At 38.8% G+C, this 15,588-nt stretch overlaps 2 protein-coding genes and 1 pseudogene across 4 annotated transcripts in view; 1 reads left to right on the forward strand and 2 right to left on the reverse strand.

Moving 5' to 3' along the window:
- The window catches only part of LOC145232201 (short transient receptor potential channel 4-like), a 16,772-nt gene extending 11,960 nt beyond the window's left edge, over positions 1–4,812 (reverse strand). For 2 of the 3 annotated variants that reach the window (XM_080096744.1, XM_080096742.1), the window contains exons 1-7: positions 4,684–4,811; positions 4,371–4,443; positions 4,199–4,293; positions 3,988–4,060; positions 3,592–3,674; positions 3,315–3,375; positions 2,735–2,806 (exon numbers count right to left, since the gene is read on the reverse strand). In XM_080096744.1, coding sequence (XP_079952870.1) covers positions 2,735–2,806; positions 3,315–3,375; positions 3,592–3,674; positions 3,988–4,060; positions 4,199–4,293; positions 4,371–4,443; positions 4,684–4,702 — 476 coding nt within the window. In that variant the 5' untranslated portion in view covers positions 4,703–4,811. Of the gene's footprint in view, positions 1–2,734; positions 2,807–3,314; positions 3,376–3,591; positions 3,675–3,987; positions 4,061–4,198; positions 4,294–4,370; positions 4,444–4,683 lie in introns of all 3 variants that reach the window. The other variant, XM_080096743.1, reaches the window with a different exon arrangement.
- Positions 24–3,087, forward strand: LOC145232202 (uncharacterized; annotated as a pseudogene).
- A 1,836-nt stretch (positions 4,813–6,648) lies between the features above and the next one.
- LOC145232203 (xanthine dehydrogenase/oxidase-like) lies at positions 6,649–15,588 on the reverse strand. Its single transcript, XM_080096745.1, has 28 exons — positions 15,502–15,588; positions 15,330–15,438; positions 15,096–15,264; positions 14,716–14,799; positions 14,547–14,644; positions 13,907–14,144; positions 12,666–12,817; positions 12,393–12,602; positions 12,152–12,336; positions 11,923–12,097; positions 11,765–11,848; positions 11,586–11,700; positions 10,897–11,075; positions 10,642–10,764; positions 10,412–10,518; positions 10,215–10,335; positions 9,969–10,096; positions 9,825–9,912; positions 9,628–9,755; positions 9,328–9,478; positions 9,043–9,197; positions 8,294–8,459; positions 8,082–8,210; positions 7,529–7,656; positions 7,265–7,457; positions 7,020–7,208; positions 6,789–6,956; positions 6,649–6,705 (listed from the first exon to the last, which is right to left on the reverse strand). Exons 1-28 carry the CDS (start codon positions 15,537–15,539, stop codon positions 6,649–6,651), a joined length of 3,867 nt encoding a protein of 1,288 aa, XP_079952871.1. The 5' UTR covers positions 15,540–15,588.

Genomic DNA, 15,588 nt, shown 5'->3' on the forward strand with positions numbered 1-15,588 from the left:
CAAACGAGACGATTGGTCGCAGAGGGATGCCTTCCTTGTGGATTTTTGGTAAGCCGTAGATGCGCGAAACGGAGCCGTCCGTGCTATGCAGTTGATGGAATACGGCTTCAGAAATGCATTGCCTCTCTGTGTGCAATTTCCCCACGAACTTATTAAGGACGCGTTCCGACTTACGTGTTGGATCACGCTTTAAACGCTTGTAAGTCGAAGTATCCAGTAATAAGTCAGACATTTTCTTGTCGTAATCTGGGCGGTTCATGGTTACAGTACAGTTACCTTTGTCTGCGGGTAAGATCAAGATATCTTCATTTGACCTTAAACTTCGGATCGCTTGGTGCTCGGTGTTACTGAGGTTGCTTTGACCCATTATGTGTGTGCGAAGGCACTTTGCCAGTTTGCCTTGAATGATTGCTTTAATGTGCGCGGGTTGCTGCCAAATTCCCTTCTCGACTGCAGCAATAATTTGTTCTTTCGGTACTACCCGTGGTGCAGCGGCAAAATTAAGACCAAGTTGCAAAACTTTGGTCTCACCAACCGTCGGTTGATAATCAGACAAGTTCGTGACCCAGTTATGCATCTTCTGTCTTTCCACTGCAGGTCTTCGTCCGTCGCACATGGAACTCAGCGATGTCAAACGCCTTTTACAATCAATCATCGCACGATTGTAACGTGTATTAACTCCTACGTTGGTGTGGTCTAAAAGCCGCTCTAACTGGTCTTGCGTCAGAGCTGCACGTAGCGAAGCTAACACTGATGAGCACTGCTTTTAGACCACACCAACGTAGGAGTTAATACACAAGGAAGGCATCCCTCTGCGACCAATCGTCTCGTTTGTTGGTACTCCAACCTACAATCTTGCGAAGTACCTAGCGAAAGTTATTTCTCCGCTCGTGGGCAATACGGAATGGACTGTTTCGAACTCGTCCAAGTTTGTTCAAGAGATAGAACAGTTGCCGCCCCTGTCCAACGAAGAGTTAATGGTGTCGTATGACGTCGTGTCACTTTTTACAAGTGTTCCTGTGGAATTGGCGATGGACATCGCGTCATCCAGGATTTTAAACGACTATAGCCTTAAAGACAGAACACCATGGGTCCCGTTGGATATTGTGGACGGTTTGCGGATTTGCTTGGGGCAATCCTTTTTAACATTCAGGGGAAGCTTTTACCAGCAGGTTCAAGGCACAGCGATGGGTTCCCCGGTCTCTGTGGTTGTCGCAAACATGACAATGGAAGCGCTTGAGGAAAATGCCGTATCAACATTTGCCAACCCACCAAGATTCTGGCGGCGATATGTTGACGACATTTTTTGTGTCATTGCTAAGAACAAGGTTGAGGCATTTCTACGGCATCTCAACGAGGAGCAACCAGGCATTCAGTTTACCATGGAACTCCAATCGGTAAACTGTCTTCCATTTTTAGGCGTTCAAGTCACAAGAACCGATGACGGTGTCTTGTACTCGAGAGTGTACCACAAGCCAACGAGTACCGGCAGGTATCTCAATTTTCGATCTCATCACCCCACATACCAGAAAAGAGGGGTGGTTCGTTCCCTAAAAGATCAGGCACGACGCTTGTGCACTCATAGCGACGACTGCGAGGCGGAACTGACTAAGGTTCGCAAAGCCTTGAAATATAACGGCTACCCCAACTGGATTCTCCGTGATGGACGGGCAACGTGTCCCAAACAGGTGACCCATCCAAAAACAGAGGGTTTCGTGACACTTCCGTACATACCGAAATTGACGGATATTCTACGGCGTATGTTGCGTGACTTCGGCGTAGCGGTTGGCGTTCAACCTGCCAATACTCTCCGCAAGCTACTGAGTCACCCGAAAGATCCAATCAACACCCTTGAACAACGTGGTGTTGTATATTCTATTCCCTGCGCCGAGTGTCCGTTAATATATATCGGGGAGACTGGAAGGTCACTCAACACCCGCTGAAAAGAACATCAACGGGATGTTGCCAACAGCGACGCGAAGAAGTCGGCCCTGTCCAATCACGCGGTATCACAAGGCCACCGTATTGATTTCAATGCGGCATCTGTTGTGGCCCGGGAGCCTGACTACAGGAAAAGACTATTTCTTGAGTCATGGAATATTCACCAACGGGGCAACACAATGAACATCAAAACAGACGTGATGCTTCCAGCGTGCTATAGGCACCTGCTTAAAGATTAGAGGGTCAATCATTTGTTATCGCGCGGTGTTTTTGTTGCGTTGCGACGTGCTTGCGTTCTATTCTTTTTTTCCTTTGTTTATCGTGCACTGTACTAGTCGCATTCAGTGTTATTTACCCTGATGAAGACGACCTGTATAGGACGTCGAAACGTCGGAATAAAATCACATTTACCAGAAGAGCTCTTTAAACTTGATACTATGCCTGGCAGCAATAGCTTATATAAAAGGGGTCGCGATCAAAAAAGTTTGGGTAGCCCTGCTTTAGGCAGCCACAAATTTGGTCAGGTGCGATAGGTATTAATGTAAAAAGGGTTAGCAACTAAAAAAAGTAAAAAAGCAAAATACATGTTGCGATTATTCTGTGTTATTGCAACTACACGATTTATAAATAGTTTTCCGTAACAAATCTTACAAAATATGTTGGCTTTTGTAAAATTATCTTCAATATATCTTTCAATATTCTTAAGAATGTTTTAGGCAAGAATACTATAGACTTTGAGAACGAAAATTGCTAGCCTTGACTCAGTTAAGATCTTTTTTAACCTACTTTATACCTTTCATCCGAAATATAATGCTGTGCGGAGCTCATGTATGGAAAATAAGGTCCATCGTTTGGATTTGTAGGGCTGCGGTTAAGAAAATAAAAAATTCGGCGTTAAAAAAGGCTATGTTTAGAGGTCAAAGAAATAACCTCACAGAAGACGGGTCCCGCTTAATTACAAATTCTATTGTCTGTTTAACTTTGAGCAACCGCATATTCGGTCAGGTGAGGTAAGTATTATTATAAAAAGGTGTAAACTGTAACACATTAAAACGTTTTGTAAAAAAGCCAAAACGCCATCTTTCAATTCGTTAACGTGTAGTTGAACTCGTTTTTTTTTCGGTTAATAAAAAAGAGTGTATACGTGTTTGTTCGATGATGTACTTGCGAATCCAAATACTTTGAAAACGGAACCTCAATTGTTGAGTTAAAGGTGCAAAATTACACATTTGTGTCAGTCTTATGACAATATTAAAAAAAGACTTGTAAAAAAAGAAGGTGGTAGAGATTTAAGGTTTTCGGTCAGCATCTTATCACGACATAAATCAATATGTTCATATGTTTGCATATATATGTTTTTAAATAAAACTTACGTTTTTCGCGTTACGGTTTTTCGTTCGTCTGTCCCACTTTTTCTTAAAGCTTTAAGGATTTCTTAAAATACGACATCAAAAGTAGGCATTAAACTGTTACTTATGTCAAAATAAACTAATTTGAAACACAAAAAATTAAAAGCTACTTATTTTTTGTTGAGAAAAAATTTACCACAAATACATTTTTTTGTAATTGTGGTTAACTAAACAAAAAAAAAGCTTAAGCTGGTTGAATTTGATCAAAAATTAGATAAAAATGACAACTTGTAATATTTACGTTCAAAATCTATTTCGTGATCCGCATTTTCTTGAGGTTTGTGTGTTTCGTCACTTTCAGTAAGTTGTTGTGTCAATTCATGACTGACCACATATTTAGTAAAGAAGTTTTTTCAGGACACCATTGAAGGCCGTGTACAAAACTAGCTTGTTACTTTTAGTATGCAAAAGTACTAAATTCAATCTTAAACAACTTAAACGTCCATTGGTTTTACTGTTTTATTGTTGAAAAGGGGAAACATTTACTATCAGTTTAAGCGTGCTGTTAGGTCGATTTATTACAAGTGGCACTATATGCATATGAGAACATTGCAGACAAAAATGCCTAAATTTTAAATGGGCTTTAATTGTAAAGCGTATGTATTTTTGCAATCGTTTTGAAATGTGCGTGACTTACATAAGTTCGCTTAGCCTTTTATCATCAGCAGACGTTCCAGCCACAGGGCTCTCATCTTCGAAAAAAATTAGTTCTAGGGAATGCAAAAACAATTTTTTTTTTTCAAAAGCTGTCATGACTCACGCGTCAGAGCATCCGGAAAACGTCTGCGCTGTGTTGAGGGCAGCAAAAAAATTAATTTTATAAGCGGTTTAATGTAAACACAACTAACCGTTAGGTTCTTCGTTTTCTTCTTTGATTAACTTTTCCTGTTCAGCAACATTCAAACTGTCAGCATCTTTTTCTTGGTACACGGGAAAAGATATGCTACATTTTAATGTTTAATGTTAGTATAAAAAGCATTTTAATCTTCAACACTGAAAAGGGTGGCCAAAAACACTTACTTTTTGAACCTGACGGTTTTTGTGTTGGTTATGTCGTTCATCTGAATCTCTTCCCCTGGTTTAGACGACACCTCTGTTTAAAAATTCTGTATTAGTCGCTTACTATTAATTAATAAACTGATCTCTAATTTAAAATTTGGATTCCAAATGACATAAACATGTGTGCAGCCTGCAGATTTTACATAATCCTAAACCATTTACATACTCTTTTTTTTTTTCAGACAAAATGCAACAAAAAAACTGAGCATAAATTAACAATAAAACATTAAGCATTCTAGCAATAATAAAGAATGTAAAAAATAGTACTATTTACCGTTTGTGGTTTTGTCCATAGTTCCCTCTTGCAAATATCTTCATATGTTACTTCCTTCCAGTTCCGAACCACAAACACACGCAAGTAAACCGCCTCTTACTACAGTTCGGACTTACAGCACACAAAACTGTCGCCAGTATTGAGAAACAACCTCGTGTTGGTTGCGTGCTCGGGTAAAAGTGCAGTCAAGCGTAAATCTTTAACAGTGTGAGTGTCAGCTTTGATCCGGCGGCAATAGCAATACTTCCAAGTTTTAATCGTTCGATCGCTCGCGGGCTTTAACTTAAGGTGATTTAAAGTGCTTTAAACCTCAAGTTGTATGAGAAATATTGTTTAACTGACATAAATATCTCTGGACTAAGCTATAAAAAACGTACTGCGATTAATTCACCATTAGCCTAGTTGTTGCACACAGAGTGTCAAACTTATTTACAAACTCTAAAAGCATGAAGCCAATACATGATAAGCTGCAGAGAGAGCACATTGTTTCGACCTATAAGGTCTCATCAGTGCAGGTGACACTCCAGTTTGTTGGGAGCGCTGGAGTGCCGAAAAGGGCTACATTGGCCCATACGGCTACAAAAGCCCATATGTCAGTGAACCCGTTTTCATACTGAACAAAATTACTTTAGTCGTTTAACACGTCACTTCACGATTTGTTGCCACCTGAAAAGTGTTTGATGGTTTGTGGAAGCTTAACCGAAACAGTCATTGACGAATCACTTCCCGCGAGCAAAATACCCCATCGTCAGATGTGAATAGGGTTTACAGCCTGGGTTGGAACCAATATTGTCAAAGTAAGCACGTTTTAAGGCATCACAATAAAGAGCTATTATACACAAACTTTTCAAATGATCGTGTTTTTATTTACATATGATAACAAATTTTGCGACTACTGCAATTGAAGTAAATTTAAAATCGAAGTAAACATTGCAACTAAGCAACTATGTTATTAAGGAGCGGATAGTTTCACAAGTCACAGAATTAAACCCTTGAGAAACCCAAAGAACTCTTTTTGGCGCTTAATGCGGTGGTGGTAGCTTGTGACTGGGGAATGCAGCGTAGTAGCCTAACTGGTAACAAGGTGCTCTACATTCTGCGTTTTGTTCTGGTAGCACTTTTGGAATTTTAACATTTATTTTGCTGCGATATACAATCTGCTTGGATTGAGTGTTGCGAAGACACCATCACGAAAAACAATAAACAGTTTTTTTACAAACAGTCATAAATGTGTTTAACACAGTTGCAATTTATCACGAAACGATAACTCTACATCAAAAGTTCTGCTCAGATGCATTTCTCAAGTCATTTGTTCGCGCGCATTTTTGGTTATGATTGTGATGTAACAAATTCCACTTGTTTTAGCTGTAATCCTTATAGCGCGGTAATCCTTACTCGGTGAAACTAATTCTGCACTCTTAGTTTTAGCTCAAATACATATGCTAAGATTCAAACAATGCAATTCGTTAGTGCCAAAATAACTTGTAACATTGCAAAAAACGCCATTGTGTCGATTTGAAATAAAAAACAAATTGGAGCCAATAATCTGGAATGTTGTGTAGCGCACCAGCATTTGGAATGATATGTATCTTTCCGTCAGAGTGTTTTGGGATTTCGTGACATAAGGAAACAAATAAAATGAAAGTCAAAGATAACATGAGCCATAACCTCGACTTTAATGGTTGGCTATACAACTAAAACGTTGTCACTTTGACTTTTGACAGTGAATGTAGTATTACTACATTATGTTGGGTACCTCTGTGTTTGTAAAGTGTATGCTGGTCGGGGAATCTCATTGTCTTAAAAAACTTCGAAACAGTTTGTTTGTTTTTAATTTTTTTTATTGTTAGCTGTCTTAAGTCTTTAAAACAAACATACAATACACAAGCGAACATATGTTTCTTATTAGTAGCATAAAACAAATTTGTTGTACAAAGTTTGTTTTTCGAAAAATATTATTGACCACTATGCCCGAATCGACCAAGGCAACTTGTTGTTCCCATCAGATTTGTGAAATTCATGCTGTCAAACAAATCATATTAGTAATCCGAATTCATAGACATTTTTTTTATAGACACTCAAACAATAAAAAAACAATGTGTTACCTGTTTGGAAAATTTGTCTCCACATGCCATTCTAATGCTCTCGGCTGTTGCAGGACTATTAAGCCGAAAACTTCCGAAAAGTCCCGAATCTTTCCGAGCAGCAGAAACTGCATTTTCTATTGCAAAGAACACAACGCATGCCAACAATAAGGGTGGCTCACCAATACCCTGTCAACAAAATCTTGGTTTGCAACCAAAGAAAACTTAAAAAAAGTTGATATTTTTTGGCACCTTGGATGAATAAATAGCTTTGTCATTCTCCGAATTACGCAGCAAGTGAACATTGAACTGGCGAGGGCAATCACCGAACCCGGGAATCTTGTAAGCACCCGGACCAACTGTCAGAAGATGACCACTAGGGGTGTGTAAGGGTTCCTCCATCGTAAACATTCCGTAACCTTGAACAAATCCGCCTTCAATCTGCAAAAATGCAACCAGGTGATGGTGTTTTATTCTTTGAATTTTTGAATCATTACCTGTCCAATATCGATAGCAGGGTTAAGACTTCTACCAACATCCATCACAATATCAGTTTGAAGCACCACGTGAACACCGGTCAAGCAGTCCACCTCGACTTCCGACACAGCTGCACCGTTGGTGTAATATTGAACATAATTACCCTCAATTTTACCAATATCGAAGTTCCAAGACCAGTTAAAACCAGGCATACTGCAAGAATAATTATAATCAGGATTTATACCATTAGTTGTTGCAAAACTGGTTAGTGAAATGTCAGTTACTTGTAAAAGCCGGTAGCAGACAGGGATACACGGTTCATGTACGCTTTGTTGATTAAATTGTTCCAATCTAGTTCAGGAAACTGTTTTCGAATCGGGTTTAATCTCCGCATTAACTCATCGCAGGCATACTAAATCAAATAACGCTGGATGTTAATGTTTTATATCCAGGGTTGCCATACGGTCCTTATTTCTAAGATTTGTCCTTATTTTGAAGGGCCACGTCTTAGAAAAGTTTATTGTCCTTATTTCTAAGAAATGTCCTTTTTTTGACAATTGCTATAGTCAAATTCCTGCTACAAGTAGAAGTAAAACTAGACCCGACCTGTTGTGAGATGCACTTTTCTGCGAACAACCAGTTGCTGAAACAGATTGTTTCTTTCCAAAATATATTGCAAATATTATGTCATGGCTCGTATAAATGCCAAGATTTGTTCAAAAACATTTGTTTCGTTTCGCATAAAAATCTATTTTTCGGTTGTCCTTATTTTTGGTTTCAAGTCGATGGCAACCCTGTTTATATCACTTTAAATATCAACACAAGTAAAAGCATTACCTGTACAGCCATTCCATACATGTCCGAGCTTATGGAAGCAACGGTAGCACTGGCGTTTGGGACACTTGCAGTAGTCGTTTCCGAAATGTGGATGCGAGAAACAGGAATTCCAAGACATCGGCCAGCAATCTGTCACATAGAAATCTATTCTAATCAACACATTATACCCCATCTCCGTAAGATGAAAAAACTAGAATAGATGCCGGTTCGACCTGTATTATTTTTGTGTGTAGTCCTTGGCCCATCTCGGTTCCACCGTGGGTTACAGAAACCGAACCGTCAGTGTAAATGTTCACGAGCGCGCCCGCCTGACATAGAAAGTGAGGAAAAGTCAAGAAATGTAGAAGTGGAATACAAGCCAGTCCCCGCTTTCTCCACCTAACAAATTTCGGATTAAATAACAAAAATTGTCATCATCGTGATTTCACTGTTGGAAACACTCTTGTCACAGCAACCATTCATATAGGACAGAATAAGCGCACAAATTTTCTACTTTATTTAACCAAGGGCTGCCAATGTATCCGAGTTTTGTTTATTACTTTCAAAAGAAAATGTCGATGATTTATCTGATAATAATTTGTCCGCTCGTATTGTAATACGGAGGTGTGCTGGACATGGTATGTCTTTTGTGCCAGTGTTATGTTTAACTATACCCCCAACATCTTTCCTAGCTGTTTCAGGGACAAAAAATCTAACGAAAGAGTGTAAGGTAATGCACAGCCACCAGTACATAATTAAATGTATGTTTGCAAGGTCACATACATTTGTGTTCGCGGTCGCATTCAAACAAATACAGACAATTGAAAACGAAATGAAGTTTACCTACATTAAATGTATTGATTATCTCAAAAGGTGTTTTGTTTACAAATGACGCAATGTTTAAAACTGGTTAAAGCCAAACAAATATGATAAAGCCTAAACATTTGGCGAATCGGAACATGTAACGCGTTTGTTAACCTACCGACTTCTCTTGTTAAACTCTTCACATCTTGTTTTACGGGAATAAAAGTCAGACTTGGCCAAGCATTCGTCCCAACATCGTCGCAGTTGCGGGTTTTCTATTTTATGACTGTAGCAAGTGATGTCTCCGCTTTTCAGCATATTGATCTCCCTAATCTAAAACAAAACTGTTTTGTTCATATGTTTTCTGCACTCAGTGGACGGGAAAAAAGATTAAATGTAGCAGTTCAGGTAAAAACTAAGAACGTTACATGACATAGGTTTGTTTATGACAATTTTCACTTACCTTTTCCTGGGGAATGGTTAAATACTCAGCAACGTTGTTTAATAAGTTTTCAGCAACAAAAAGTCCTTGTGGTCCACCGTAACCACGAAAAGCTGTATTTGAAGCTACGTTGGTCTTGCAAGCTATCCCTTCAAGATGAATGTTAGGAAAACTGTGTGACCAATTAACAGCGTTTTTAAAGCCAGACAACAATATTTGCAAATAACAATCTATATTATGTGAAATAAATATGATGTTCGGAGTATGAAACCAGCAAAACATAAAACATAAGGTTACTGCTGCCAAGTGTACGATACTTACTTGTAAGCGTTGGAAAACTTTGCCACCGCCACCGAAAGAATGGGAACAGAATGATCGTATGTGTGACCACAATTGCTAAAAAGCTGCACCTTTATAGACTGTACTTTGCCACTGTTCATGAAACCAACCTTGAAATGAAAACATTTTAATTTTTAATCTTCGAACAGGACGTGCTCTTCAACAAGTATTAATAAAACCTTGTAATTTGCGTAAAACGGGTGACGACCGCCTGTCATCAACATATCGTCCTTTCTTGGGAGCATACACCGAACTGGTTTTCCACATCTATAATGTACATAAAAGTTGATAATTTTGCACATGGTTATGTTAGTGTCACGCACTTGTTTGCGGCGACAGCAACTGGCAAACAAACCAGCCACGATCGCAGCTGTTTACCGCCGAAACCACCTCCAATCCTTTTGCAGCGAACTCGTATCTTGTTTCTCTCCACGTTTAAACTCGCTGCAACCTGGGTTAAACGAAATACAGGAAACAAAAATACATTGTTTGGAAAGCAATCACCAGATGCCAGAATAAAGTAAGGGGGTCGTATTTCGCTGTTAAACATGAGGTTCTTGTTGGCAAACCTGTCGTTGCATAAAATCCAGGTCTTGGGTGGCAGAAAATATTTCCATTTCACCATCTTCGCCCACTGGAAGCGCTAAAGCAGCCTGCGTTTCCATATAAAAGTGTTCTTGACCTCCAACGCTAGAAGAATATTTACAACGTTTATTGCAGACAAATGACTTTCGTTAAAACAATTCTAAGCTGAGCACGTAGTTACCTTATTTCTCCTTCAATCACGTGATCACAGGTTTCCATAGCAACGTCCGCATCACCGTCAATAAGACGTACAGGGGGTGGAAAGTAAGACTTATGTTTGATTGCGTCCTGTAAAAGTTTAGACTAGGCGTAACACCTTGAATGATTTGCAAATGTTGTTTCATTTTAACGTTCGATTGTGTTATACTATCTCTACCAAACCCGCATATAACAGTGGTTGGCAACAATTACTTTGATTGTGATGATAACAGGATCAATATCTTCGTATTCAACTTGCACCAACTGAGCAGCTCTTTGAGCGTGTGCTTGGGAGTCAGCTACAACTGCTCCAATGATTTGTCCAACACAAGTGACCTACGTTAAACATAAGTTGACATATAATAATATTTACCACGACAGCAACCATAACCGTTTGCTGTGAAAATCAATTTGTATGTTTCTCGCAGTTTTAAGTTTACACAAAAAATATTGATATTGGGTTCAAACCTTTTCTTTGGCAAAAATTTGCTCGTCAGACTTTAGGACCGTCACAGTGTTGGTGCCTGGTACGTCACGATCATCCAAGTACGTCACAAACCCTGGTGACATCATTGCCTTCTGGATGTCAACATTTCGAATAAATGCGTGAGCCCGGGTGCTTATAACATGAGCAAGATAAAGCTCATCTAAATAAAAAGTAAAAAACACAACCAAAATCTTAGAGTAAGATTTTTTAATAACCTTGTGAAACATTTTTGTTTTATCAGATTAGCCAGGTTTCAAACATAATGAACGTTTTCCTTTTTTCAAGATGCCGATGGCAAACCTTTATAGTAACTCTGCAACCGTATCTGTTTGTTTCATTTTTATCACCATTGGTCGGGCAACGCCTGAATGTGCTTTGCTCACAGTGAGTCCGCCGTTTAGCTGACTGTTTTACTGCAAGTGCGTTGAAACATTTTTAATTTTTTTTTTTCGACTAAGGCGGTTGGTGTCTTCAATTTAGTTCCACTGGGTTGAAGCGATGTCGCCCAAGCTTCTTGGAAACACAATCGTCCGAAATAAGAGCCACAACCCTATGAACACAACGCGTTTGTGCTAACCACTCGACCATCAACCTGTGGTAGCACTGATACATAATGCAAAACAAATTTGCTTGAATGGTACATATGTATTCTAAAATCGTATAGTTTTACCTTTGTACTGTGGAATATCATCCACATAGACAGCTTCCCCTGTTGTATGTTTTATACCTGAAACGTGTTGTACATCACGCCCAACTTTATCTTCTTCGGGTTGGTTGGGAGGAACCTGGCACAATCAATTCATTTCTGGGTATAAAGTGTTATGTTTATTAAAAAATCGTCTGTATCACCTCTTGCCATGTTCTAGTTCCAAACTGCTTTAAGTTATACGCAGGCTTTTCCAAAGCGGAACTCTCATCTTTTGATATGATACCCTAAAATAAACAGAAAAATAAATTGCCCTTTTGATGTTCGGTATGCAAGTTTTCTATTGCCAAACCCTGTTTACATCCTTTGCCCCCTCTTTAACTCGGCAACTTTTCACGTGGAGAAAGAACTTAAAGAAGAAACTGACAACCAGGGCTTCCCTGTACTCTACCATTCCTCCTGGAGCACCTTTATCGAGAAAAAGATCCTCACTTATCCATTTCGAAAAATCATCAACTAAGTCTTCTTTCCATTCTCTACAAAAAATATATCAAAATCTGTAAGTAAACTTTATGTCTTAACAATACCACCTTCCAATCATATTTTGCATGGTCTTTTCTGGCATAACTGAAGTAGCAGCCATTCCACCAAATGCAGCAACAAATTTGAGCACTTTGCAAGTTCCTGGATGAAAGACGACACGCATGGCTGCATTCACGATTGCAATATCGTCTTCTCGTCGTTTGGATTGCTTGTAAGCTTTCATGTACTCGTCCTGATTGACAATGTTGTAACTAATCTACCACTTCTATACCTCTATTAAATACTTGCCTTGGCATTAAATGGAAGAAAAACAGAAATGAGAACTTCGCCCTTCTCTGCACATGTCGTCCTGTATTTGGGGAAGAAACTTTGATCCATCAAAACCTGTCGATCTTTAGCACGAGAATGTAATCTGAATGTAGCCATACTTTCGTTTGCCATCAGGATTGGATTGAGATCAGAGATGGGGCTTGCTGTCATTGTGTTGCCTCCAATCGCCTAGTGTTGAACAACATTTATTAACTTTACTTTCACATCAGTCGAAACAATCTCGGAGCTTACCGCAACATTTCGGATTTGATCCCCAGCAAACCAATGAAGCATTTCAAGAAAAGCCGCCATCCATTGAGTTTGAAATGATTGATCAGTTTTAACCATTTTTGTAAGTTCTTCTTTGATTTGTGTAAGTGTACAGGCAGCTCCAAATTTCACACCTTCAGAAACAGAAACAAATTAAAAACAAGTATTTTATCATGCTGAGACTATTCAAATCTTAAAGATTTTTGGACAAAAATTCATTCCTTTTCTTCAGTGTTTCATAACGGAACGGAACGGAACGTTATACCGGAACGAAATAAAAAAAATTTGGCTCAAATACCGGAACGAAATATCGAAATAAAAAATATTCAAAATACCGGAACGGAACGAAAAACCGTTATATTTTATTCCGGTATTTCGTTCTGGACATTTGACATGAAACAATTGCTGAAAATTTCGCGCCGTTAAGATATAATAAAAAATGAGGCTCCTACAATTTACATCCGTTTGACCATTATTGACAAATGTTATGTGACGTAACAACTACCGACAATAATTCTTGTGTGTTGCAACTTTCTTTCTTTTTTCACTTAATAGTTGTAAAGACCACAAAGAAATGTTCTTATTTTCAGACCGCGAATACCGAAAAATACCGTTATAATTTTATTTCGGTCAGACCGGAGCGAAATGAAAATATCGGTCTAGAACGAAATAATAAAATAAATAATTTGCTCAGAACGAATAACGTTATTTGGTTTCGTTCCGTTCCGGTATGAAATACTGCTTTTCTTACCAGCATACTAGTTACTTGTTTTCGCGTAAGTTTGTTTTGGGTCATCGAGATAAACAATGCAATTAAAAAAAAAACGGATTGACTGTGACAAAATTGTTGTGCACGGACGGTATGTATCACACAAAATCAAGGTGCGGCGCAGAAATAATATGAGCCTTAATGTTAAACAAACCGAGAACATTGGCACACATGAAAAACTCGATCGTGACCAAAATATCTGTTTAAAACAGTGGTCGGTGGTCAGCAATATGTCGTACCAACGTACAAATTTAAATTATCAGTCTCTGACAACGTAAAACTGAACTATCCAACACAAACTAATAATCTAACAGTATTTGCTTGCCTATTAATTAGCTTGTTTCACTGCACTGAAACCTCATAAAGACGAAATGAAATGAAATGAAATATTGACGTCAAACTAAAAATGAAACGAGCAAACAATCAACATAAACAAGCACTTGTGTTGCCTTACCTTTATCATCTGCAACAATCTCCTTTAACTTGGAAATTGCTGATGGATTGACGATGACCTTAAACAGACGTCCCTTCACACCAGTTTCAACTCCAATTTCAGTGTTGCCATTTACAAGTTGCGAATCAGGATATGTTTTGCGTAAACTGGTTAGTTCATCAAGTGACGTAGGTCGAAACCACGTGATGCGTTCACCAACAAATTTAAGTGGTTTGGAAGCCAACTCACAACTTTTCGTCTGTTCGGGGAAATTCATGACAGGTATTATATTTTTTCTCGTTAAGAGATTTAAATTAGGTCAGGATGCAAACAAATCCTGCTAACATTAAATTATTTTTTGAAGATCTGATATTTTAGGGTATAAAAGTACGCCAGACCCATTGAAGGCGTTATACCGAATCAAGTCGGTCCTAATCTACATCAGACTTTAGATTTTTCTAGCCTGCATGTTGACATTTGGAAATGCTTTCGAGATTGGTTAGACTCGGTATAACACCCTTAGGGTCTGGCGAACCATGATTTAAGGACGAGTGTGTTGTGATCGCTGTGGTCTGTATGGACGCTTCAGGACGACTCCCAGTGTAAATGTATTATCTCAGTGGATAATTTAGGAAATTGTGAGAAAAAGGTGTGAACTTACGAGCAATTCAGGTGGAAATATGATTTCTTGTGTCGGGTCGTAATGACTAAAGCAGACACCAGAAGACGCGTGTGGGTCGCAGTTTAATTCCAAATTTCCTTCCAAAAAAATGAGTGCGTTTTGCCCCTACTTATGTGCTAATTTCCTTCACAACAAAACTAATACCTACCTTCTGTTTTCTCGGCCCCATTTAATTTGCAGCAACTGGTTCCCATTGGACAACCTGATGTTGAGTCCGAAAATGTTTGAAACGCTAAAATATATTTTAATGGTTTACCATGTTACTAGTGATGTAACTATCAGCTTGCAGAATTTTTAATGGGGAAACGGTTTTAGTCGAATAATTTCTATTTGGTCAAAACCTAACTATTACGCACACTAAAAATCTGTTCATCAAGTTTTTCTGGTATTTTTAATTGCTATGGTTCGCGTATATTAATTCGTATGATTTGGCGCGATTGATTAGTTCAACCCGCCACAGATCGGTTTTGGTTTGAATGCAACATTGCTTGTGACAGTGAAATGACTTACGCTATTGTCAACACCTACCACTCAGTATTGGTCTGTATCCGGTGCATCGACACAAATTTCCTTGCAAACATCCCTCGATATCTTCAGCACTTGGCACTGGTTTGTTACGTAACAATGCGTACATTGACATCACAATACCGGGAGTACAAAAACCACATTGAGATCCATGAAATTTGGCAAGACGCTCCTGAAAATGAACAAAAATATTGTAGAATTTAGCGTATAACAAAATACGTTTTATTTTCTACATACCTGCACTGCATGTAACTTGGTCTTGGTGCTGCCGATTCCCTCTACTGTAGTAACAGCACATCCATGTACTGAAACCACTGGAGCTAAACACGCGTTTGCCGAGTAATGTCTGGAAAGTTGCAAACGAATCGTCATTTAGTGTTGCATACGGTGTCATATAATATACACTCACTCAATTTTGTTGTTGATGTGATCCCACTTTGAGATCATAACAGTACAAGCTCCACATCCTCCTTCCCCACATCCTAACTTGGATCCC

The sequence above is a fragment of the Phallusia mammillata genome, chromosome 6 (assembly GCF_965637545.1).
Source record: "Phallusia mammillata chromosome 6, kaPhaMamm4.hap1.1, whole genome shotgun sequence".
NCBI classification, from domain to species: Eukaryota; Metazoa; Chordata; class Ascidiacea; order Phlebobranchia; family Ascidiidae; genus Phallusia; species Phallusia mammillata.

What these genes read in the sequence shown, in the direction of transcription:
- LOC145232203 (XM_080096745.1), bottom strand. Translation starts at nt 15,539, where the DNA reads ATGATCTCAAAGTGGGATCACATCAACAACAAAATTGA. An exon ending in TTAAAGAGGGGGCAAAGGAT is followed by an intron (nt 11,849 to 11,922) that starts GTAAACAGGGTT and finishes TGTTTATTTTAG; the next exon opens with GGTATCATATCAAAAGATGA. An exon ending in AAGCTATTTATTCATCCAAG is followed by an intron (nt 6,957 to 7,019) that starts GTGCCAAAAAAT and finishes TTTTGTTGACAG; the next exon opens with GGTATTGGTGAGCCACCCTT.